Below are 25,628 nucleotides of genomic sequence, written 5' to 3'. Positions count from 1 at the left end.
ATTAAATTGGAAATAAAAGTTATATATATTGTGAATGATTACAGAATGTTGAGCAATTACTATTAAATGTTTTGTATTCATATTATATTAAAATGAAACACCTTTGAAATTATTTATCGAATTTATTATACAAATTGGCCAAAGATAAAATAATTAGTACACAATTTTTATTCTTTGTAATTGATATTTTTATTTGGTTGTTTAATAAATGTTTTAATTATAATAAATTGGTATTTATTGTTAAAATATTGGTAACATTGACTAGATTTTACACATAATTGTTATGATAAAAATACCTATATATTTACGTTATAAAATATATGTAGTAAACTTATCTATAAAAACTTTGGTTACACACTTCTGGTACACAATTCTGGATGCTTTTACAGCAAATGCTGTTAAATCTAGTTTTTTTTGTGCCAAATGAATAGATGGCGCTACAAATGAATGTTTTAAAATCTTGGTATTTAAATTTCTGTAGGAGGTAGTTTTACATGAAAAGATCGCTTCATTATTTTCCTTCACTTCGTCTTTTTTAATTCATCAATTATAATTAAGAATGGTATAACTATGGCTATGGTATATCATTATTTCTAGCGTTTTTAACTTAAAATATAGAATGTTCTTGCAGATTTGAATAGATATTCTCAAATAAGTTAACAATAAAGAGTGCTGTATATATTTTCAGTTTACATTCAATATTAACGATTATACATACATACATACATAAAATCACGCCTTTTTTCCGGATAGGTAGGCAGATACTACATCTTTCCACTTGCCACGATCTCTGCATACTTTTTTCGCTTCATCCACATTCATAACTCTCTTTATGCAAGCTCGGCGGTTTCGGGTACTCCTGATCTGACCCTTTGCCAGGACGTCCATAATTTGAACAATCACTCTCGTATTATTCGTCAAATGATGGTAATATACGTATCGATTAGTCAAATGAAGTTTTCTTAAGTCTCGATTCGTCAAATGAGGTTTTCTTAAGTCTCGATTCGTCAAATGAGGTTTTCTTAAGTCTCGATTCGTCAAATGAGGTTTTCTTAAGTCTCGATTCGTCAAATGAGGTTTTCTTAAGTCTCGATTCGTCAAATGAGGTTTTCTTAAGTCTCGATTCGTCAAATGAGGTTTTCTTAAGTCTCGATTCGTCAAATGAAGTTTTCTAAGTCAATAACAGCATTACTCGCTTATAAAGAACTGCATTAGCAGATTGACAGCTCCGAAGAGAACTATGAAGCAGTAGAATACTATCTTCCACCACGTGAGTTTTCTTCTAAGGTAAAGAGATTTGACTTGTAGAACGGAGGGCAGTGTGAATATGTGGACTAGGCCGCTCACTGCGCCGGTGTATCTGGAAATAAGGGGGTGTAGGTGTTCTATAATAGGATTCTATAATTAGTCGTACTTTAGACGGCCTCTGTGGCGCAGCGGTAGTGCGCTTATCTGTGACAACGGGGGTCCCGGGTTCGAATCCCGGTCAGGGCATGATGAGAAACGAATTTTCTCCGATTGGCCTGGGTCTTGGATGTTTATCTATCTATATAAGTATTTATTATAAAATATAGTATCGTTGAGTTAGTATCTCGTAACACAAGTCTCGAACTTAATTCGAGGCTAACTCAATCAGTGTAATTTGTCCCGTATCTATACTAATATTATAAAGCTGAAGAGTTTGTTTTGTTTGTTTGTTTAAACGCGCTAATCTCAGAAACTACTGAACCGATTTGAATAATTCTTTCACTGTTAGATAGTCTATTTATCGAGGAAGGCTATAGGCTATACACATTTTATCCCGGATTTCCTACGGGAAACGTCAACAATGCAGGTGAAAGTTGAATGAGTCGGCCATCTGCGAGCTTTCCACGCGAACGCTGCGCAAACCAACAAAGATATAGTAGGTAAAACACATTGTTTTACCTACTATATCTTTGTTGGTTGCTAAAGATGTGAAATAGTCATTTTTTGCCACAAAAAAGTCCGCGAGAGCATATATCTATCTCTTAAGGTTTACTTACAATAACCACTTTTATGTTCATTTTTTAAGATTATTTTTTCATTATAAACATAAGTTATTTTGAAACCAATTTTCTTTAATTCAGTATTAATCCTTATCCAAATAAATATGTTTATTAGTTTCGGCTTTTCATGTAGACTAAAATTGCCATTTACAGTATATAAATCAGACGAATAGGTTTTGAGATATAGTCGTTATAAGCAATATGCAGCGAAACATTTAATACGGCGAACCGCCTGACCTCCCCCCCCCCCCCCCCCCCCCGCATCTTTCGATCGCCCTGCTCTATCCTACTTCCTACATATAGATAGGTATCATTCTACTTATAATACTTCCTTTGTATGTTTGTCTGTTTTTACCTATGAGTATTTAATTGTAAACACAACTGTCTTTGATATCACTTAATTTCAATGATGTGGGCCAAGTCGTCGCCAAGGCGCATAACAATTAGCTGCTATAATTGATAAAGCCGAGGAGGATGTTTGCAAAAATAAATATGATGCCCAAAATAACTATTCCACGCGGACGAAGTCGCGGCCACAGCTAGTTTATTATATTTATTAAAAATAAATACTAGGTACAGGCCTCCCCCACTGACTTCCACCTCGCTCCGTCGGAGGCGACTGCATCCAACGTTTCCCCAAGGACTTCACCAGATCATCGATCCATTACGCGGGAGGCCGTTCTTCCATGGTTTCCACTCGAGAACTTTTTGGCACCATCTGCCATCAGCTCTTCGAGAAATATGGCCTGCCCATTACCACTTACTTGCAGTACATTTGAATTGATATATTTTCAAAATAGGATACAACTTATTGACGTCACATCATTTAAATCTTATAATTATATCTACCACTGCTTTCAAAGCGCATGTGTTGAAGAAGCGGCGAAACAAACTATACTGCAGTATAACAGCATTCAGAAAGGTTCAATTGTTGATCGACCGTAGCGGGTATAAAAATTTGTACATACATACATATGGTCACGTCTATATCCCTTGTGGGGTAGACAGAGCCAACAGTCTTGAAAAGACTGATACCCATGTTCTGACTGACGCCACGTTCAGCTATTTGGCTTAATGATAGTATTTAAATATAAATTATAAAAAAAAAATTATTAAAAAATTGTACTCACCTAATAATAGTCCCGATATTGGGGCAGAAGCAGGCGACGATGATGCACATGACGACAATGATGATGTTGATACAGACAGTCAGACACCGGGACTCTGTCAGGGGGAGCAACAGGATCGCTTCAGTACGCAGCATGTACGCCACTAGAGGATATACTGTCACTACCTGGAAAACAGGTAAACATTTTAACATACATACATACATATGGTCACGTCTATATCCCTTGCGGGGTAGACAGAGCCAACAGTCTTGAAAAGACTGAATGGCCACGTTCAGCTATTTGGCTTAATGATAGAACCAAGATTCAAATAGTGACAGGTTGCTAGCCCATCGCCTAAAAGAGGAATCCTAAGTTTATAAGCCTATCCCTTAGTCGCCTTTTACGACATCCATGGGAAAGAGATGGAGTGGTCCTATTCTTTTTTGTAATAGTGCCGGGAACCACACGGCAAACATTTTAACATATCAATAATATATACATACATACATACATATGGTCACGTCTATATCCCTTGCGGGGTAGACAGAGCCAACAGTCCTGCAAAGACTGAATGGCCACGTTCAGCTAGCTATTTGGCTTAATGATAGAATTTAAATTCAAATAGTGACAGGTTGCTAGCCCATCGCCTAAAAAGAATCCCAAGTTTGTAAGCCTATCCCTTAGTCGCCTTTTACGACATCCATGGGAAAGAGATGGTACCATGATAGTACCGTATATACATACATACATACTAGTAGGCAGAGACTACCTCTTTCCACTTGCCACGATCTCTGCACACTTCCTTCGCTTCATCCACATTCAGAACTCTCTTCATGCAAGCTCGGCGGTTTCGGGTACTTTTGACCTGACCATTTTAACATACCTAAATAAATATTACACAGATTGAGTTAGCCTCGAAGTAAGTTCGAGACTTGTGTTACGAGATACTAACTCAACGATACTATATTTTATAATAAATACATACTCATATAGGTACCTAGATAAACATCAAAGACCCAGGCCAATCAGAAAAAGTTTTTTTCTCATCATGCCCTGGCCGGGATTCGAACCCTAGACCTCTATATTATGTATGTATATCCTGTTTATATCCCTTGCGGGGTAGAGAGAGCTACAGTCTTGAAAATACTGAAAGGCCACGTGCAGCTGTTTGTCTTTATAATAGAATTTAAGGTTTAAAAAGTGCCGACAGGTTGCGAGCCCATCGTCTAAAAGTCCCAAGTTTGTAAGCCTTTACCAAAAAACATATATATATCAAGTATAAGCAGGTATATCCGTATTATAAAGTATAGTCTTCGTAATCTAAATTCCATCATAAGCGATCCAACTTTGCACGGTCTTTGCATATTGTGTGACTATGGTATAATTAAGTGATGTTACTATGTCAACTAACAACTTAACTCTTACACTAAGTAAAAATAACGAGTAAGTATCTACCCAGGTAGTGGCAGAAAGGTTTTGTTTCTTAATCTTGACATAACAGCTTACATTAACATAAGCTTGTTAAGTATTAGAGAGTAACTATACATGGTTGAATATCCCCTTGAAATTACCTTGCCATTTAGCGCACCTATAAATTTTAATAAGAGTAGATAATATTATATCTACTATAAAAGACAAGTTAGTAGACTTGGCAGCTTTTCAAATTTAGATGTAGTAATTTTTTAACTGAACAAATATGAAGCTTGTCAAAATCATTTTAGGCTTATCAACATACTAATAGCATTGAATCTTTTCGAGTCATACTTAACTAAATGGAAAATTCTTAAAAAACCCACAAATTTTTCTACAGTTTATCTATTTTGAAATATATATATATATATTTAATAATCAGATTTTTTAATGTTCAACAAAATTACCGTTAAAACTTATCCAAGCCTGAATCGATTTGATTCTTATTTTATCGAAATATTATTCGATTATCGTAAAATATAGGTATATAACTTATATCTAATATTATTTAATAATTTGATTATTTGGTAATTCATAATTAATAATATTTTATAATTTATTTATTTGATTATTTTTAAAGTGTACCTACTCATATAGTCGTCGTCAAACTCTTACTAAGTACACGGTAGTCCGAAATAACCCTAAGATTTGAATTGACAATGCAATAAGACAGGATTTCCATGCTAAGCTTAGAATTAATACTAGCACTGAGTAGGGCATTAGAATAACGAGCTTTAGGCTTTTAGGATACGAGCTTTCGAGATTATTATTACCTGAAACAGTAGTAGGATTCTAGCTACGGCGGTCATTACATCGTGCATTTCGAAATTGTTCAGGATATTCTGTAACATAAAATATAGACATTCTGGCTTATCTATAGTATAATATTATAAAGCTGAAGAGTTTGTTTGTTTGTTTGAACGCGCTAATCTCAAGAACTACTGGTTCGAATTGAAAAATTATTTTTGTGTTGAATAGACCATTTATTGAGGAAGGCTAAAGCCTAGCCTAAAGGCTACTTAAGTATATACCTAACATCACGCTGAAACTATAAGGAGCGAAGAAATAATGGGCAAGTGAAAAAAAACAGGGAAAATTATTCATCTTTAAGGGCTTCAATGATGCCCAAAATAACTATTCCACGCGGACGAAGTCGCGGGCACAGCTAGTACTTAAATAAATTATGTAGCACCTACATACATATGTATAATCACGTCTGTATCCCTTGCGGGGCAGAGTTTTGAAAGGACTGTAAGGCCACGTCCAGCTTCAAATGGAATTAGATTCAAATAGTGACAGGTTGGTAGCCCATCGCCTACAAGAAGAATCCCAAGTTTATTAGCCTTTCCATAAGTCGCTTTTTACGACATTCATGGGAAAGATGTGTGTAATTTTGTAAATAATAAGTGGTCCTTTTGTAAGTGAAGTGCTGGAAACCATACATACATACATACATATAGTCACGTCTATATCCTATACGGGGTAGACAGAGCCAATAGTCCCGAAAAGACCGAATTCAGCCACGTTCAGCTGCTCGGCTTAATGATTTGAAATTGAGATCCAAATAGTGACAGGTTGCTAGCCCATCGCCTAAAAAAATGATCGCAATTATAAAATTGTCTAAACTATCTAACTATCCCTTAGTCGCCTTTTACAACATCCATGGGAAAGAGATGGAGTGGTCCTATTCTTTTTTGTATTGGTGCCGGTAACCACATGGCACTTATAAAAAATTAAGTGTAATATATATTGTAATAATAATTAAGTGGTCATATTCTAAGTGAAGTGCTGGAAACCACAAGACATACTAAAAAAACAAAAAAGAAATGTATGTCAAAAGACTCACGTCTTCAATACAGGACTTGGCGAGAGGGAAGCAGATGTAGAAACCAGCTCCGACCAGGGTGTATGTCAGAGTCACCAGGACGAATGCTATGGCCAGATCTCTACCCTAAAACAAGAATAATGAAAATAATCATTCGATACTGGCGTTGCGCGCCATCTATTTTAATCAATGAATAACATTCAATGTGCCGTGTGGTCCCCGGCACCAATACGAAAAAGAATAGGACCACTACATCTCTTTCACATGGGTGTCGTAAAAGGCGACTTAGGGATAGGCTTACAAACTTGGGATTCTTTTAAGGCGCTCGGTTAGCAACATGTCACTATTTGAATCTCAATTTTATCTTAAAGCCAAATGCAATGATGTGATTGGCCCTATTCTTTTTTCTGTTGGTGGCGAAAACCTTACGGGCTTTCAGACAACCATCAACCATTCTTCCAAATCTTGTATGTTATCAGTAGCTTTGTTACCGACGCAACTAATTCTTGATATAAAAGATGAGAACTCACATTATTCTCCTGCTTGGCATTATTGCTCATAATAGTGATGATAATGTTATGAATGTAGAACGACAAGGCCAACATTCCGCTGAGAACAGCCGCGTTCTTCCCGATCTGAAGTTCAGCGGTCACCACGCTGATATTAATGCCCCATATGTAGCCTTTGGTTACAACGAAGATGAGAAGGTAAGCAACTGAGAGGGTTCCTGGTAAAAAAAGGCATTAATGCAGAGGATTGCAGTAAATGCGTGTACTTAAAACTAAGAATATCGTAATGATGTCGTGTGGTCCCCGGTACCAATTAAAAAAAAAGAATAGGACCACTCCTTCTCTTTCCCGTGGATGTTGTAAAAGGCGACTAAGGGATAGGCTTATAAATTTGGGATTCTTCTTTTAGGCGATGGTATAGCAACCTGTCACTATTTGAATCTCAACTCAATTCTATAATCAAGCCAAAAAGCTGACCGAGGCCTATCAGTTTTTTCAAGACTGTTGGCTATATGTATGTAAAACTAAGAATGCCATGGCGACATCTTCAAACGTCACACGCCAACAGCCAATCACAGCGCGTGTACAAAATCGGTTCGGATTTACGGATTGGAACATAAACAAACTCTAGCACTTCAACTTAACATCGTGTTGTAGTGTAGCCCTAATTGTAATATGTTATACAATTATATACTATATACTTGATGATCAATAAATCAGTATCGATTCAGCTTTTGTTTAATTTACACGCATTCCCTCCTATATTAGATGGCGACCCTTGCCTAGTCTGTCTCCGCGCTCGCGACCCGATACCGCGCCTTTTAAGGACTACGGAATTTTATCATCGTGTGTGGCCGTGTGGCTCTCTGTGATCGAAAATGCATTTGGAAGAGTACAATAATAAGATTCGTGAAGCGATCACAACGCTATTGTTACACGGAGGAAATTTGGTAAATTTCACGAAAAATGGGTGCATCTCAATCTAACAAGAACGAGGACGTGGTGATTGCCCAAGTTGCATCTGGAGGGAGTAATACGACCCAATTCGAGAAATATATGAACACCAATAATATAATCTTGGTCTTACTGCTGGTTTTGGTGGCCACGGGCGGCCTGATATTCATATACAGAATTTTTAAAAATTGGCAGGGATTTGTGATACGACAAGAAGTTAGAGATGCAATATTGACCAGATATTCTAGTATCATACGACGGCAGCAGGATAGGGGTGATCCTGTGTTCCAGGCCTAGCGTGATTGACGATGACGACCAACTACGTGACTAGCAGACCCAGTCCTGATGTTCATCCTACTACGTGCGTTTTAAATCTCTCGGGTGTGTACAGTGTGATATATATAGTGATGCGTTACGTTAATAAAAATTAAGAGTTGTTGCGGTATAGAAGTCGGGACTGAGTTCGAATACGGCAGAATTTACGGATTACGATACCTACCTATTTAGTGGACATTAAGTAATTATACCTCTATATTAAATTACCAATATACTTATACGTTTTATACTTATATACAAATTATTCTTATCCATATTAAAGTGTTAAAGCTAAAGCATAATTGTGGTATAAATAATATTTCATAATGATAAGTACTTAACAAAATTATTACTTTACCGTGTATTGTTTACATAGCGATGTCCATATATGATACGTCTCGGTGCCACTACTACTGGAGCTCACGGGAATTAATATGGTACGTAATTTTATATTACTTTTTCTATTGCTATTTTATACTAAGTTATGGAAAGAGAATTATTAAAATGCTTGGAAGATATCATACAAATAAAGAAGTATTTGATTAAGAAAGGAAAATCTAGGTACAAGGGAAACGTTATAAAAAATAAATTAAGTGAGTCTTAATTTTGAAACGTTGTGATAGTATTGTAAAAGTTTTGTGTCAAGAGAAAGGATTGAGTAGTAAAACAGTAGATAGTATTAACTCCATAACAACTGAAATTCGTAGTGTGTACGACAATATTAAACTTTTATGTTCAACTCCTAAAGAGGAAATAAGTAGTGATAGTGATAGTAATTATAGTGAAACTGCTGAATTTTTAGACTCAAAAATGGAGTTTGATTTGAAGACGGCCTGTGAGTTTATCTCTGTAATGAACAGTAATGAAAATAATACGAAAAACATGATTGACTCGATAGAAATGTATGCTGAAATGTTGTCCAATCCAGGAAAACAAATTTTGATAAAATTTGTGCTGAAAAGCAGACTTACAGAAAATGCTAAACTTCGTATGCAAAAGGAATATTCATCTGTAAGTGACCTTGTTAAAGACTTAAGAAAATTTCTTTTATCTAAAAAATCTTTTACATCAATTCATTCGCGATTGCAAAATGTTACTCAGGGTTGGCGTACAATTGATCAGTATGGGGCAGAAATCGAAAAATTGTTTTCCGATTTGACAATTTCGCAAGCAGAGGGTAATTCAGAAAAATACGCTGTTTTGAAACCTTTGAATGAAAAGTTGGCGGTGAAACGGTTTTCAGATGGACTGCGGGATTCCCGTCTGAGCACCATCATTACAGCTCGAAACTACGAGCATCTCAAGGACGCGATCCAGGCGGCTAAAGACGAGGAGGTAGCTGCAACGTCTTCGACGACGGCCTCAGCAGGTATCATGCAGATCTCGCGCCGTGGAAGAGGTATGTATCCTCAATATACTCGCATGCAGCATGGCAGATTCCAACATTCGAGGTATCAGCATAACAATGTAAGAAATTTTAGACAAGGAAATCAGTTTCGTGGCAGTCAAAACACTTCGTTTAACAATTTTAATAGAGGACATTTTAATAATAGAAGCGGTCAGAATCGTACTCGTTATAATACCCGTGGTAGGGAACATATGAAAAATTCTTCGAATCGTGGTTCGAATCATCGTGTATTTTACAATGAACAAACGAATGAGGAGGTTCAACCCGAAACATCTAGTACAAATGAATTAAAGTTTTTTCGATCTTAAACATAACATTTTGACTTTAGATGGTAAAACAAAATTTTTGTCTTTTTATGTTAATAGGAAATTACATTTTTATTTGGTTGATAGCGGTGCATCTTTATCTGTCATAAAAAGAGATTCTTTACCTATAAACGTAACTTTAAATAAAGACGACACTATCGTGAACGGAATAGGCGGACAAATTCGTTCGGCAGGATATATTTATCTTAATTTGGAGCATAATAGTGATCATTCTAGAATAGTATTCAATCATAAGTTTTACGTATTCGATAGCATACCATTACAGGCAGATGGAATTTTAGGCTTAGACTTTCTGTGTTACTACGGTTCAAATATCAATCTGAGCTCAAATGTAGTCACTGTATCCCAAAACGGAATGGAATGTTGTTTGCCACTTTATGATTCAATCGATTATTCTAGAGAAGTGTTACTTATCCCAGCACGAAGCGAATCATTCCATCATGTTTATGTTTCTTCTAGTAGTGACAAGGATTATGTTGTTTATCCAAAGCAATTAGCGGAAAATTTGTTCATGGCAGGATCTATAGTTAGAGTAACAAATAATAGAATACCAATTAAAATATTAAACACCAATGAACATCAAATTGAGTTGCCTACATTTCAACCAGAATTACATTTGTTGTCAGATTACGATACATATAAATTCGAGTCTTGCTCAAGAAACTCAGAACGAGCAAAACGTTTATTAGATTTAATAAATTTAAAAAATTTAAATACTGAAGAACGAGATTCAATTCAACTTTTGTGTTCCAAATATGCAGATATTTTCTTTTTGCCAGGAGATAAGTTATCTTCTGCAAATGTTAATGAACAGTCTATTACATTAAAACCAAACACGACACCAGTTTATGTCAAGCAATACAGGTTACCACAATCTTTAAAAAAAGAGATAGACAATCAGATAAAAAATATGTTAGACAATGATATCATTGAGGAGTCTAGAAGTGAGTGGTCTAGTCCAATAATGTTAGTTCCAAAGAAATCGGATGGCAAAGACAAAAAATGGCGTTTTGTTGTTGACTACCGAAAATTAAATAATTGCATTGTTGATGATAAATTCCCGTTACCCAATATAACAGACATATTGGATTCATTAGCAGGTTCAATTTACTTTACACATTTAGATTTATATCAAGGGTATTTTCAAATAAGCTTAGATAAAGACAGTAGAAACTGCACATCGTTCACAACGAGCACAGGAAAGTACCACATGAAAAAATTACCCATGGGATTGAAAACTAGCCCAAGTGTTTTCAGTCGTGTAATGTCTATAGCGATGTCAGGATTAAACTATGAAAAATGTTTCATATATTTAGATGACCTTGTAATTTTTGGCCGTAACCTTGAAATTCATAATCGTAATTTAACAGATGTGTTTGAAAGGCTTCGAAAAATTAATTTGAAATTAAATCCTCAAAAATGTGTATTCTTAAAGAAAGAAATACTGTATCTAGGACATTTGGTTTCTGAAAAGGGTGTACTTCCTGACCCAGCTAAAATTGAAGTAGTTAAAAATTATCCAAAACCTACTAATACCGACGAAATCAAAAGATTTGTAGCCTTTTGTAATTACTACCGTAAATTTATAAAAAAATTTGCTGAAATAACTGCACCTTTAAACAAGCTTACAAGGAAAAATGAAGTATTTAAGTGGACGGAAGAGTGTACAGTTGCATTTGAAAAATTAAAGGAAAAATTAAGTTCACCCCCTGTTTTAGATTTTCCGGATTTTTCCGAAGGTAATGAGTTTATTTTACAGACTGATGCTTCCGGTATTGCTGTCGGAGCAGTGTTGTGTAATAAAAATATGAAACCTATAGCTTATGCCAGTAGACCCTTAAATAAAGCGGAATTAAATTACCCTACGATTCAGAAAGAATTACTTGCTATAGTCTGGGCAATAAAGTATTTTAGACCATATTTATACAATAGAAATTTTACAATTTTAACAGATCACAGACCATTAGTTTACTTATTTTCAATGAAAGACCCATCCAGTAGACTTTTAAAATTCAGACTTCTTTTAGAAGAATACGATTTCAAGATTAACTATATAAAAGGTAAAGATAATAGTGTTGCAGATGCTTTGTCTAGAGTTTATATTACGTCAGATACATTGAAAAGCATGAACGAAGACATTATAATGGTTTTGACTAGGAGACAACGTAAAAATTTGGAAGAAAGTAGTGAAAGTTCTATTTTAAGTAATCCCACTGATGAAAGGTCTGATCAGCCTCGAGTTGTGGAATTGTTTAAAATACCGAACGATTACATGGAATTGACTTTTATAGAAAAAAAGGATTTAGATAAATTGAGGAGCAAAAATAACGTAGATTTAGAAAAAGAATGTTTCATTTATTGCAAAATAAAGAATACTATTTATATAAACATTGACTTTAGGGCACATTTTACGCGAGCCGAATTTGTGACTAAGTTAATGGAATTTTGTAAAATAATCAAAGTAAAAGAACTATGCATAATAAAAAATAATGAGATAAAAACATTCATAAATGATTTGTTACAAGAAATAAATAATAGAACGAATTGGACCGGTCCACGATTTTATATAATAAAGAGTGTTAAGAGAATAGAGAATGACGAAGACAAACAGTATATTTTGCATGACTTCCATTTGTTACCAACCAGTGGACATGCTGGAATTCGTAGAATGACTAATAACATTAAGAGGTTTTTTTTTTGGCCTGGTTTAGATAAGGATATTAAGGATTTTGTAAATAAATGTAGCAAATGTCAAAAAATGAAGCATTGTAGATATACCAAGGCGCCAATGGAGATAACTACAACTGCTTCCAATGCTTTTGAGAAAATTTATTTAGACCTTTGTGGACCTTTAGAGAGAGACTCAGATGATAATCGCTATATCTTGACAATCCAATGCGAATTAACAAAGTTTGTCGAAGCTTATCCTTTAAAAAATAAAGAGACGGTAAGTATTGCACATGCGTTTGTCAATAATTTTATACTTAGGTTTGGAATACCAGATACTATTGCAACAGATCGCGGAACGGAGTTTGTCTCATCTACAATGGAACAGGTTTGTAATTTATTAGGTATAGAAAAGTTAACATCTACAGCTTACCACCACGAATCGCTAGGAGCTATTGAAATTTCTCATAAGAGCCTAGGTGCGTTTTTACGCATACATTGTGATGATCAAAAAGATACGTGGAGTCAATGGCTTCCATTTTGGTGTTATAGCTACAATAATACTGTTCACACAGAGACGAACTACACACCGTTTGAATTGGTATTTGGTAAACCTAGTAAAATTCCCTGTAGAGTTAGAAATAATAATAATATAGAACCCTTGTATAATCCAGAAAATTATCCTTTACATTTAAAGCATCGTTTACAAGTATCTCTTCAAGATGCTCGTAAGAATTTAATTTATAGTAAAGAAAAGAGGAAATGTTTATATGATAAAACATTAAATGATGTATCATATAATACTGGAGATTTAATATTAATTAAAAATGAAGTAGGTAAAAAGTTAGATTGTAAATTTTTCGGTCCTTTTACTGTCATAGAAGATTTAGGATGTAATGTGAAAATTGCAAAAGATGATAATAAAGTAGACGTAGTACACAAAAATAGGACAAAAAGGTTTATTATGTCATATCAATAATACATCGTTAAGTACTTACATTATGTTAACATTTATTAAATATGTACAATAATCGTATACTTAAATATGTAAAAAAAAAAAAAAAAAAATTGTACTTACCTTGTAAAATGTAGTCGTCAACAGTATACCTAAATACATACCTATATCTATAATATAATCGTCTAATATTAAGATTATCTGTGTTGTTTAGCACATAGGTATACTTTGTATTAATTAATATTCTTACAGTAGGTAATTTTCGTCGACGAAACCTACACGAATACCTATATAACATTGTATTTGTTTATAATCATAAAAATAAAACTAATATTTTTATTTTTATTCTTTTTGCACCCCCGTGGTGTAGTGTAGCCCTAATTGTAATATGTTATACTATTATATACTATATACTTGATGATCAATAAATCAGTATCGATTCAGCTTTTGTTTAATTTACACGCATTCCCTCCTATATTAGAGTGTGTCGCGCGGTTCCTCAGGCATAACACTTATCCTAGGAAAAGCTTTGCTTTGATGACGGTCAGGCTATAAACATAGCTCGTGTTACAATGACATTTAGGTAAACCAACTAACAAAAGACCGGACAAAGTGTAGAGAAATGTCGAAATGCGAAGTCCTGCCCCGAAACTTAGCTATGCATGAAATTTAAGCAGTAAGTAGGTGCCGTGTGGTTCCCGGCATCAAAAAAGAAAAGAAACGCTCCATCTCTTTCTCATAGATGTCGTAAAAGGCGACTTAAGGATACGCTGATAAACTTGGATTTAATTGTTCTTTTAGGCGATGAGCTAGCAACTTGTCACTATTTGAATATCAATTCTATCATTACACCATACAGCTCAATGCGGCTTATCAGTCTTTTCAAGACTGTTGGCTCTGTCTACCCCGTAAGGGATGTAGACGTGATTATATGTATGTATGTAAGCAGTAAGAAGACCACTAGGTCGTTGTCGACAGTAATCTTTTGAAATTAAATGAGACAGAAAGTATTTAGTAGCAAACTCACCCAAAGAGTTGAACTTGGTGAAGAAGGTAACATTCTTGAAGTTAAGCAGTGGAAAGACGATCAAAGCCACGTAGATGGGCACGGTCGTGTGGAGACTCCAAAAGGGGGAGTCGTCTGCGGCCATTGGTATAATGAGGGAACCGTTGATAACGTCCTGCTTCGGGCATAACAGCGTTGTGTTATAATCCGTCGTGTTTGAATTTCGGAGATCTGCAGATGAAAGAAAATGCTGCAGTGCAGTTTGTTACCGCTTCTTCTGCACTGACGCTTTGGAAGCGGCGGTGGACTTAGTTTTGAGTAATTTGCGCGTGCGAATGCGTTCAAACATGCTGTGTAGGGGTTCTTTCTTCGGCAGATTAATGATGGGTCATCCTAATTATATATCCTAATTATATATTTTATGTATGTATAATAATATGTATTTATAGTGTATATTATGTATGTATATCTTGTATGCATTTACGCATTTTTTTTGTAATGTACATTCAGTCAGAAAAGTATCGGGAATGGATTATTTATTTATGGTTCCAAATTCAAATTTTTGTTTTTTTTGTTGTTGTTAGATTGGCACAACTGTTTTCCATTTTGGCGCGGAGTTTGAGTTGCATCTGTTGTTTACATTAAATACAGTGCTATTTTTAGTTATATCATATCTAGTGTGTATTGCTAATTTCATAATGGATAAAAACATCGAACAAAGAGTTTGTCTTAAATTTTGCATTGCCAATGGAATATCGTGTTCGGAGTCCTGAAAATGTTACAGAAGGCTTACGGTGAATCGACTTTATCAAAAACTCGTGCTTATGAGTGGTACAAAGCGTTCAAAAGCGGTCGAGATGTGATGGAAGATTTGCCTCGCTCTGGTAGGCCATCAACGTTTGCAACTGAAGTTAACATCGCAAAAGTGAAGGAAATAGTGACTGAAAATCCTCATTCATCTTTGAGAGAGATAGCCACCGAACTTTCTGTATCTCACGAGTCGATCCGTACCATTTTAACTAATAATTTGGGTATGAAACATGTTGCCGCTCGGCTAGTCCCAAAAGACCTGATTTTTTTTCAAAAACTCAATCGCATGAGAGTCGCTGAGGACATGCTAGAACGAGTCAATTCCGACCCAACATTCATGAAACGCATTGTTACTGGTGACGAGACGTGGGTTTACGAGTTTGACATGCAAACTAGTCAACAAGCTTCGGAGTGGCGCCTTCCAACTGAACCGAAACCGAAAAAACCACGCCAAAGTCGTTCAAAAGTCAAAGTCATGTTGACTGTTTTCTTTGACTATCGCGGTGTTGTGCACTCGGAATTCTTGCCGGAAGGTCAAACGGTAAATAAGGAATATTATTTGAGTGTTATGCGGCGTTTAAGAGAGCAAATCCGACGAAAAAGGCCAGATTTGTGGAAAGAAAATTCTTGGATTTTGCACCATGATAATGCACCTTCGCACAAGGCCATCATTGTGAACGAATTTTTAACCAAACACTCAACAAATACCATCGAGCAACCACCATATTCACCAGATATGGCTCCAGCCGACTTTTTTCTTTTTCCTAAACTCAAATTACCACTTCGTGGCACCCGTTTTCAATCGGTAGAAGACATAAAAGAGAATTCGCGGCGAGAACTGACCTCAATTCCGGAAACAGCGTTTAAAAAATGTTTTGATGATTGGATTATTCGTTGGCGTAAGTGTATCGTTTCTAAAGGAGCATATTTTGAAGGTGATAAAATAAATTTGGATGAATAACAAACAGTTTGTGTATTATTGATCTTTTCCTGCTACTTTCTTGACAGAGTAGTATGTATTTTGTCAGTATGCATGTGCACTTTATCGCACCACCAACTTAAAGTTTTCTCTGTTTGGTCAGCTGGTTGACTGGTAGAGAATGCCAAACGGCATTAAGTCCGCCTTTTGTACATTTTTTGTTTTTGTGCAATAAAGTTTAAATAAATAAATAAATAATTTATTTGACGTCGACCAATGTTGTGAACCCAAAAGATATGACAATTATGAAGCGATATGAAGTGTCCTTTGATAATGAATAAAAATTTTGAATTTGAACTTGTTTTTGATACATTTGTTAACTGTCTTATTTAATGTACTTTGCTTTAGATGTTTAGTTTTCAGCACATTAATGATTATCTCTGTGTTTTCTATTTGGAAAAATAATAAAACGCGACGAGTATGATGTAATATAATGTCTCTAACTAACTAACTAATGTTCATGATGTTAGATTGTGTCATTGCCTCCCGAGATACTTGACACTAAATCACTTTCCCATTTGAAAAATTTAATAAAAAATACTTCCTCTGCAAGCCCATTTGGTACCTATTGTATATGAGTATTTGATGTAAGTTTATTATTTAGTATTTACATATGTATTTTATTTATGTATTTGTTTATGTACATATGTCTATAAATAGTTGTGTGAGTGGAGTACACGCCTGTCTGGAAGAGGTTTCTTTTGAAATAAGCAGAACCTGTGTAAATTTGTTCCTTGTATTTATCATTTTCGATGTTTTCCGTGTACATAAATTAGTAATTAAGTGCCGTGTGGTTCCCGGCACCAATAAAAAAAAGAATAGGACCACTCAATCTCGTTCCCATGGATGTCGTAAAAGGTGACTAAGGGATAGGCTTTGGGATTCTTCTTTTAGGCGATGGGCTAGCAACCCGTCACTATTTGAATCTCAATTCTATCATTAAGCCAAACAGCTGAACGTGGCCTATAAGTCTTTTCAAGACTGTTGGCTCTGTCTACCACGTAAGGGATAAAAACGTGATCATATGTATGAATGTATGTATGTATAAATTAGTAAATAAATAAGAAATAAATTATAAATATACCTAAGGTTTCCAGGGTTTTGTATATTGACATTGTCATCGTTTGAGGGAAACATATTTCTTTCATAAAGGAGGTATCTTTCAGTAACATTAAACCACACGCTTCTACCACACTTAAAGATAAACATAATAAATAAATACTTATATAGATAAACATCCAAGACCCAGGCCAATCAGAGAAAGTTCGTTTCTCATTATGGCCGGGATTCGAACCCGGGACCTCCGGTGTCACAGACAAGCGCACTACCGCTGCGCCACTGCGGCCGTCGAAGAATAAAATGTTAGTATTTCGGCATCGTAATAAATTCAGTCATTGGCTTAAACTTTGACTCTTAGATTTAGACGTAGACTTAGTTCATCTCCAATTCCACTTACCTGCAAAGTAATTGACGGTGAAATACAAGAAGTTCGTGATCAAAATCCAATAAACTACATTGGCGCCCAGCAGCACAACAAGACTGAAGGCATGGGCTACCACCTCCGCTGGTCTCCCCAGCAGGGTCCTGCAAAGAGCTGGAACTTCACACGTCACTGTGCCTGGAACGAGAGAATAAGAAGAAATTCAGTTCGAGTAGGAATTTAGGAAATTCCTCACATAATAAAACCCTAGACCAAACAAGAAATCTACGTATTGTTACATGCATACATATAATCACGTCTAATCCCCTGCGGGATAGACAGAGTCAACAGTCTTAAAAACACTGATAGGCCTCGTTCAGCTTTTTGGCTTAATGATAAAATTGAGTTTCATATAAAGTGACAGGTCGCTAGCCCATCACCTACAAGAAGAATCCCAAGTTTATTAGCCTTTTTTTAAATTCCTGGTTTTCCTTATCCCTTAGTCGCCTTTAACGACATCCACGGGAAAGAGAAGGAGTGGTCCTATTCTTTTTTCTATAGGTGCCGGGAACCACACGGTACACTACACACACACGTTAAATGTCAAATATCTAGAAAGCTCAAACCGCTGGGAGCTATGCATTTATATGTCAGTCAGTTAGTTAATCAGTTATTCTATTATTACTCACTCATCCCCTTTTCCAACGGGTTGATAGGAATGCCACAGCCGATTGGTCGCCCTATCCTTTTACAGGTAGGAACCTTACCATGATGAAGGTTGACCCTCAGCAGCACATGCGCAGTATACAGACACAGGGCGGCCATGACCGCCACCAGCACCAGGGCGGCTGGCAGACCAGCTCGCTCCACCCCCCACGCCATGGTCAGGAGAGACGACCCCATTATTGTGTTCCATACTGAAAATCTGAGGTAGAAAGATAGGTTATGTCATGTTTTTTTTGTTTCTCTCATTACAGTGTGGTGCTTCAAAACAAGCTCGCTTTATATATACAAGGTGACATTTAAAACAACTGCATCCTTTTAAACATAGACTATATTCATGCTTGAAATTGTTTCTGAGTAAAAAAAGACCTGTAGTAGCCTTTTTTACTATAGCATAGTAAGAGGGCCATCCACACAAATAATAAAGAGGAAAGATTGGTATTTCTGTATGTTTGTAAAACTACTGGACCGATTTTCACGGAATTTGGCACAGATATAGTATAGACCAACAATATAGGCATTATTTTTCGGGAATTTTTTACGGGAGCGAAGCCCCACGCAAAACTTAGTTAATAATATGACAAATAGTGATCTCGAATTACTTACATCGTGACCAGAGAACTTTGCTTTCTCTTTTCCTGATTTGTTGAGTTTTCCATACGCTTGTAAGACGATATGATTTTACTAGAAGTCAGTTCTGATTGGGCCTGTGAAATTAATAAGATAAACAAACTTATGTGCTTGTTGTGCAATTAAGTTTTTTTTAAACTAGTCGCGTATATTAAGAGCCATTTCACAAAAATCGTCCGCTCGAGTTTAGGTAAATCAGCGAATTATTATGTGTGCGTTGCTAGTCACACGTACAGAGTAAAGCAAGCATTTTTGTGAGCTACTAAAGATAGTCAAAATGTCTCCCAAATCTTAGAATTGCGCGCGAAAATGAGAAATCCCTCGGTCACGAAATAATTTATATCATAAGTTAATACCTGCATACAGCAGACGTCAGCATGCTATAAATCGAGATGCGGTATAATATCAACTATAAATACCTACATCAAGTATTGTAAATATGACTAATTATAAATCTTATTAAATTAAACTAATATAATAATTATAAATATCGACAGTTAAACATATTCGTAAACATATGCATACAGCCTTATTCATAAACGTTAGCCTTAGGTAGTCATAAACCTAACTACTTAAAAATGTTTACGGTCAAACCATCTTGTTGAACGATGTGTAACTTGTGCCGTGTGGTTCCCGGCATCAATAGAAAAAATAATAGAACTACTCCATCTCATGGATCATGGCACGTGCCACGTCTCTTTCCTTGAATGATGTTAAATCCTTTTTTATTTGTCCTTTGTATTTGAGACGAAGACTGTCAAGATTAGGTATATTTTTTTATATAAGAATTCTTTGTCAAATACTTTAAGAGGTGTACTACTACCGCTGTATTAAATAAATAAATTAATGATGACGGAGTGGTCCTAATCTAAAGTGACAAAAACTACACGGCACAACTCAATATCATTAATCGTCTAATAATGAAACAAGCGCTCTTAGGTCAAATAACGTAAATTAAGCTTTGATTAAATACGAGCAATTGAGATATGAATGACGTCTTTCAAAATTTTGATAAAGGAAATCTAATTTTAGCCGACCCAGTTACCAGGTCACTGTCTAGGTATTTCTGGCTTATTGAAGATAGATATAACTGAATTCAAGAAACCGCTTGGAGGTCACTGGATCTTAGAATACTTAGATTTTAGGTAACAAAAGATTCAAAATTATAATGTACATACATACATACATATCATCACGTCTATATCCCTTACGGGGTAGACAGAGCCAACAGTCTTGAAAAGACCGAAAGGCCACGCTCAGCTATTTGGCTTAATGATAGAATTGAGATTCAAATAGTGACAGGTTGCTAGCCTGTCGCCTAAAAAAGAATCCCAAGTTTGTAAGCCTATCCCTTAGTCGCCTTTTACGACATCCATGGGAAAGAGATGGAGTGGTCCTATTCTTTTTTGTATTGGTGCCGGGAACCACACGGCACAAATTATAATGTTTTATTCATTATTATGGGACACTTCATATCACTTAATAATAGTCCTATCTTTTGGTTTCACAACATTGGTTGACGTCAAATAAATTACTTAAAACTAAGTTTACTGCCTCTTCCAAAGCGTCACTGCAGAAGTAGCGGTAACAAACTGCACTGCAGCATTTTCATCAACAACGTCAACTTCACAACTATCTAAACTTAGAATTGATTATATTGTAGGTTTTACATAACCATACCTATAACTCGTTCTACATAAGTACAGTATAGCAATTCGGGGGTAGAAAGAGCCAAAAGTCTCGAAAATACAGAAAGTCCATGATTAGCTGTTAATTTTAAAAATAGTTATGCACAATTCTGCAGTACTCGAATATGACTTATATCTCTTTCTTGTATCGGATGTCGTAAAGGGTAATCAAGAAAAAAACAATTTATCCAGTGCAAGCTTCCAAGGTTGTTTGGTAGTGAAGAAAATACATTGTGAATTAAAATGTTTGTAAAAGTTAAGTAAGGGAAAAGGATAAATAGCTTTTAAACAAAAACAAATAGCTAACAATATAAACACATTCAATTGCTTTAATTTGCAGGCGATAAGTTGTATAATTAGGCGAGGCCCAGGTTCGAATCCCACCTCGGACATGTACCAATGACTATTTTCGGAGTTATGTACATTAGTTTGAATACCAACCGATGCTCTTACGGTGAGGGAAAACATTGTGAGGAAACCTGCTCATTCAGGCAACTGGGTGTGTAACCATGATCGATATAATACGGGTTAGGTTGTCTCCTGTGCCGTGTGGTTCCCGGCACCAATACAAAAAAGAATAGGACCACTCCATCTCTTTCCCATGGATGTCGTAAAAGGCGACTGAGGGATAGGCTTACATTCTTGTGATTCTTTTTTTAGGCGATGGGCTAGCAACCTGTCACTATTTGGATCTCAATTCCATCATTAAGCCGAGAGAACGTGGCCATTCAGTCTTTTCGGGACTATTGGCTCTGTCTACCCCGTAAGGGATATAGACGTGACTATATGTATGTATGTATGTTAGGTTCTCCTGCAAAGGTTGCGGAGATCAGATGGGGGTCTCTTCGTGTCTGATTGACCTGACTCACCCAATCTAGGATACATGGGCAAAAGCACACCCCGGGCTCCTCTCCGGAGTGGTGAGGATGCATACATACATATGGTCACGTCTATATCCCTTGCGGGGTAGACAGAGTCAACAGTCTTGAAAAGGCTGAATGGCCACGTTCAGCTACTTGGCTTAATGATAGAATTGAGATTCAAATAGTGACAGGTTGCTAGCCCATTGCCTGAAAGAAGAAACCCAAGTTTTTAAGCCTATCCCTTAGTCGCCTTTTATGACATCCACGGGAAAGAGATGGAGTGGTCCTATCTTTTTTTGTATTGGTGCCGGGAACCACACGACACTTTGGTGAGGATGCAACTGGTACTAATACCAGGAGAAGGAAATAAGTTGTATAGGTACCTAATTATGATACAAATGCAACTAACCTGTTCATTAAAATGGTTGTAACCGTGTTTGGGTGCCGTCCCCAAAAGGGGGGAAGTCTCGAGACGGTCCATCATCAGGTGTCTACACTGGCTGCAGACAGATAATCTGGATCAATTTGAGAATTCGTTCTTACATACATTCATACATATAGTCACATCCCTTGCGGGGTAGACAGAGCCAATAGTCTTGAAAAGACTGATAGGCCATATTCAGCTGTAGGTACCTATGTCATTATGGATTGGATTGAGATTCAAATAGTGACAGGTTGCAAGCCCATCCAGGAATCCCAAGTTTATTCAGATATTAAACATTCCTCAGATATGCCTGTTTTCAACAGTTAAAACAGGAACTAAATCCCTACACAATTTCCCGAGATTAGAGAGAGACTGTAAGCTCTGTCTACCCCGCAAGGAAAATAGACGTGTGACATGTATGTATGTAGATCCTACTACTATTATAAAGGCGAAAGTTTGTATGGATGTATGGATGTTTGTTACTCTTTCACGCAAAAACTACTGAACCGATTACCATGAAATTTGGTATGTAGGTAGCTGAAGACCCAGAATAACACATAGGCTACTTTTATCCCAGAGTTCCCGCGGGATTGATAGGGTTTCCATGCGGACGAAGTCGCGGGCGGCCTCTAGTATTTATATAAATTAGTAGAAGGAAAACCTAGTTGGTACTTAAGTGTCACTTACTTTATGTGCTTATTATTCCTTCGTCTCCGCTCTTCAATTTCAGTGTCTTCAAAATCCGAGCAATCACTGGCGAAAATTCTTTAAAAAAAAAAAAGAAATAAACATTTAATTGTAAACTAAACTAAATTGTAAAAAACATTAAATTAAACACTACGCTCACTGGATCACTTTTGACAAATGGCGGGAACTTGATGAACGACAATAATATAAGTTCGCGCGTAAATATTTATACTTAATTACCTATAGCTACGAGTATATCAGCACTGTACGGTACTTATTTAATTTTATTTATGTTCACGCCAATGTATAGATACCTATTTATAATTAAAAGTAAGTGTAAATCATATTATTATATTGTTTTTTAGGCGATGAATTAGTAGCCTCTCTCTCACCTGTCACTATTTGAATCTTAATTTCTCCACTAAGCCATAAAGCTTGACGCGGCCCCTCAGTCTAACACATGTGTTGAGTAAATGTATGCACGTAATACTTAAATCATAAATGTTATATTTTATATAACATACCTACCTACAGCTTTGTCAAACTGTAATTATACGTAGGTATCTTCCCAAACTGTCCACTCACGTCTAGGGAAACTAGGATAAATGAATTGGGCGTAATATACCTAGGTATCATTTAACACTTAGGTACATTAAATATTTATTCCTTTAAATGGCTGAACGCGGCCTAACAGTGTTTTGAACTGACTGTTGGCTCTGTCTACCCTGCAAGGGATTTAGACGTTCTTCTATATGTATATATTTATGTTGAAATAAATATGCGCAAATTCAATTATCAAGTTGCAAATTCATTAATCAAGTTATCAACTCATAAATATGTCAGTTTTCAAGTACCCAAGTAAGTAATCCTTGATCTTTCCCAGATAAACTTACTGCTGTTGGAGTTGTAGGACTATTTTAGGAAATAAGCGATGCGTAAGTACCTAGGTCTGTATTATCTTAGTTGTTAATATAAATACTACACAATAAAGTAAGTAGCGTATATAAAGGTGTACATTGTAATCTGACGAAAGTAGGCTGTACTTATGTAGATATAAATATTCTTAATCATGAATCTATATAAATGTTTGTGGGAATAATGAGCTAGTCACTAAAAATTGAATTCTCAAGTGATGTTTGAATCTTTACAAGGTGGCTGTGTCTGGTCGTAAGGAATTAAGACGCGATATATCTATGTAAGTAAGTAGTGCTGCAAAGGGGAATTTGTGGTAAAAATTTTCTGGATTGTAGAATTTCAGACATTCACTCTTATCTTCGCGTGTTCATGTATCTTCTATACCCCACCCCCCCTATATCATTTTCTCATAGTAACTATTTACTTTCCTCAATAGATTTATTGACCTGCGTCAGGATGATGTAACGCGTATCAGTATTTCGTCATTCTAATTTATTTTCGCTTCCCTACAACTCTGATAAAGTTAGTGCCATAACACAATACAATTAGTAACTAGGTAAGTACTCTTTCCCGTAGGGGTAGGCAGAGACTTTCCACTTGCCACAATCTCTGCATATTTCTTTCGCTTCTTCTCCCTCCTGGCTTTAGTCCAGGTTGCATCCTCATCTTTCTGGAGAGGAGCCCGGGGTATGCCTTCGATTATGGATCCTAGATTGGGTGGGTCAGGTTTTTAGACGAAACTATTCCCACCTGACCTCCATAACCGCCATGCACAGGTAGAAGAGGCAGGCCAAAAACATCATGGCATCGTCCAGAATGTTTGTAAAATTTTTATACAAAACCTCCTTACATGTCACTGGCCAGTTAGAGACATTGAATATGTTTTGTTTTCATAATGGAACCTAATGAAAATAATTCAAAATTGTATTACGACGCAATAGTTCACGAGTGCATGTTTTTATATTTAATAATCTTAAGTAAATAAATACAAATATTGTTAAATCCAGTGTAATAATACAGATTTCTCAGTTTCAAGTATCAAAAGTTTATTTATCCCGACTTATTTCCCCCTTTTTTTCAAGTGACAGACTTATTCGTTAGTTCATAATTAAACAGCTGGACGTCGCAAAAGATGATATCTATGTGAGCCAATGGACTGAAATCAGGGGACGCCGAAAACCGGACCAAGTGGAGGGAGAAAAGTCGGAAGGCGGACCCCGGGCCCCGAAACGCTTTTGTGGGGGGTGCAACCGGGATCACGCATACCAACAGACGGCCTCTTTGACGCAGCGGTAGTGAGCTTGTCTGTGACACCGGAGGTCCCTGGTTCGAATCTCAGCCAGGGCATAATGAGAAACGAACTTTCTCTGATTGGCCTGGGTCTTAGATGTTTATCTATATAAGTATTTATTATAAAATATAGTATCGTTGAGCTAGTATCTCGTAACGTAACACAAGTCTCGAACTTACTACGAGGCTAACTCAATCTGTGTTATTTGTCCCGTATATATTTATTTATTTACATGATAGTGAGAAAGAAAGTAGGTACTTACTCGTAACTATCTACAGATCGCACAGAGCTAGCCGCTGAAGAAAGGTCGTCGTCATGACGCGATTTCACATAACGCATGTCCACTCAAAGTCGAATTAAAGAAATATCGAGATAAATTGAGAACCTCTTTTTTTCAAGCTGGTTGAACTGTAGAAGTATTAACACAAAACATGAACACTGAAGACTTGCTTGCTCTGTGGTTCACGATAACTAAGTTTTGCGTAACTAAGTAGATACTTAATAAGTCTTCATGTTACCAACAACTTGTAAAGTTTAATGTTTGCAATTACATATGAGCTTAAAATATACTTTTTAATCTACGTGCACACTGGTCGGATCACGTTGAACGTTTGATAAATTCTTTCG

General features: G+C 36.1%; 1 protein-coding gene across 3 annotated transcripts; it reads right to left on the bottom strand.

Annotated features, from left to right (window-relative positions):
• Window positions 1-201: 201 nt before the first annotated feature.
• LOC106134593 (sodium-coupled neutral amino acid transporter 9 homolog) lies at window positions 202-25,628 on the bottom strand. Of its 3 annotated transcripts, none has more exons than XM_060949029.1 (12): window positions 25,264-25,628; window positions 22,796-22,873; window positions 22,094-22,199; window positions 19,110-19,210; window positions 18,548-18,705; window positions 17,817-17,978; window positions 14,593-14,802; window positions 6,962-7,158; window positions 6,453-6,557; window positions 5,380-5,448; window positions 3,158-3,321; window positions 202-1,360 (listed from the first exon to the last, which is right to left on the bottom strand). In XM_060949029.1, exons 1-12 carry the CDS (start codon window positions 25,338-25,340, stop codon window positions 1,189-1,191), a joined length of 1,599 nt encoding a protein of 532 aa, XP_060805012.1. In that variant the 5' UTR covers window positions 25,341-25,628; the 3' UTR covers window positions 202-1,188. The 3 variants fall into 3 exon arrangements, with proteins under 3 accessions (XP_060805012.1, XP_060805013.1, XP_060805014.1); XM_060949030.1 differs by having other exon boundaries at window positions 22,094-22,184; XM_060949031.1 differs by lacking the exons at window positions 22,094-22,199; window positions 22,796-22,873 and having other exon boundaries at window positions 203-1,360.

Source organism: Amyelois transitella, chromosome 17 (genome assembly GCF_032362555.1).
Source record: "Amyelois transitella isolate CPQ chromosome 17, ilAmyTran1.1, whole genome shotgun sequence".
In the NCBI taxonomy this organism is placed as follows: Eukaryota; Metazoa; Arthropoda; class Insecta; order Lepidoptera; family Pyralidae; genus Amyelois; species Amyelois transitella.
The sequence above is the reverse complement of the archived record's forward strand: the minus strand, read 5'-3'. Positions and strand labels throughout refer to the sequence as shown.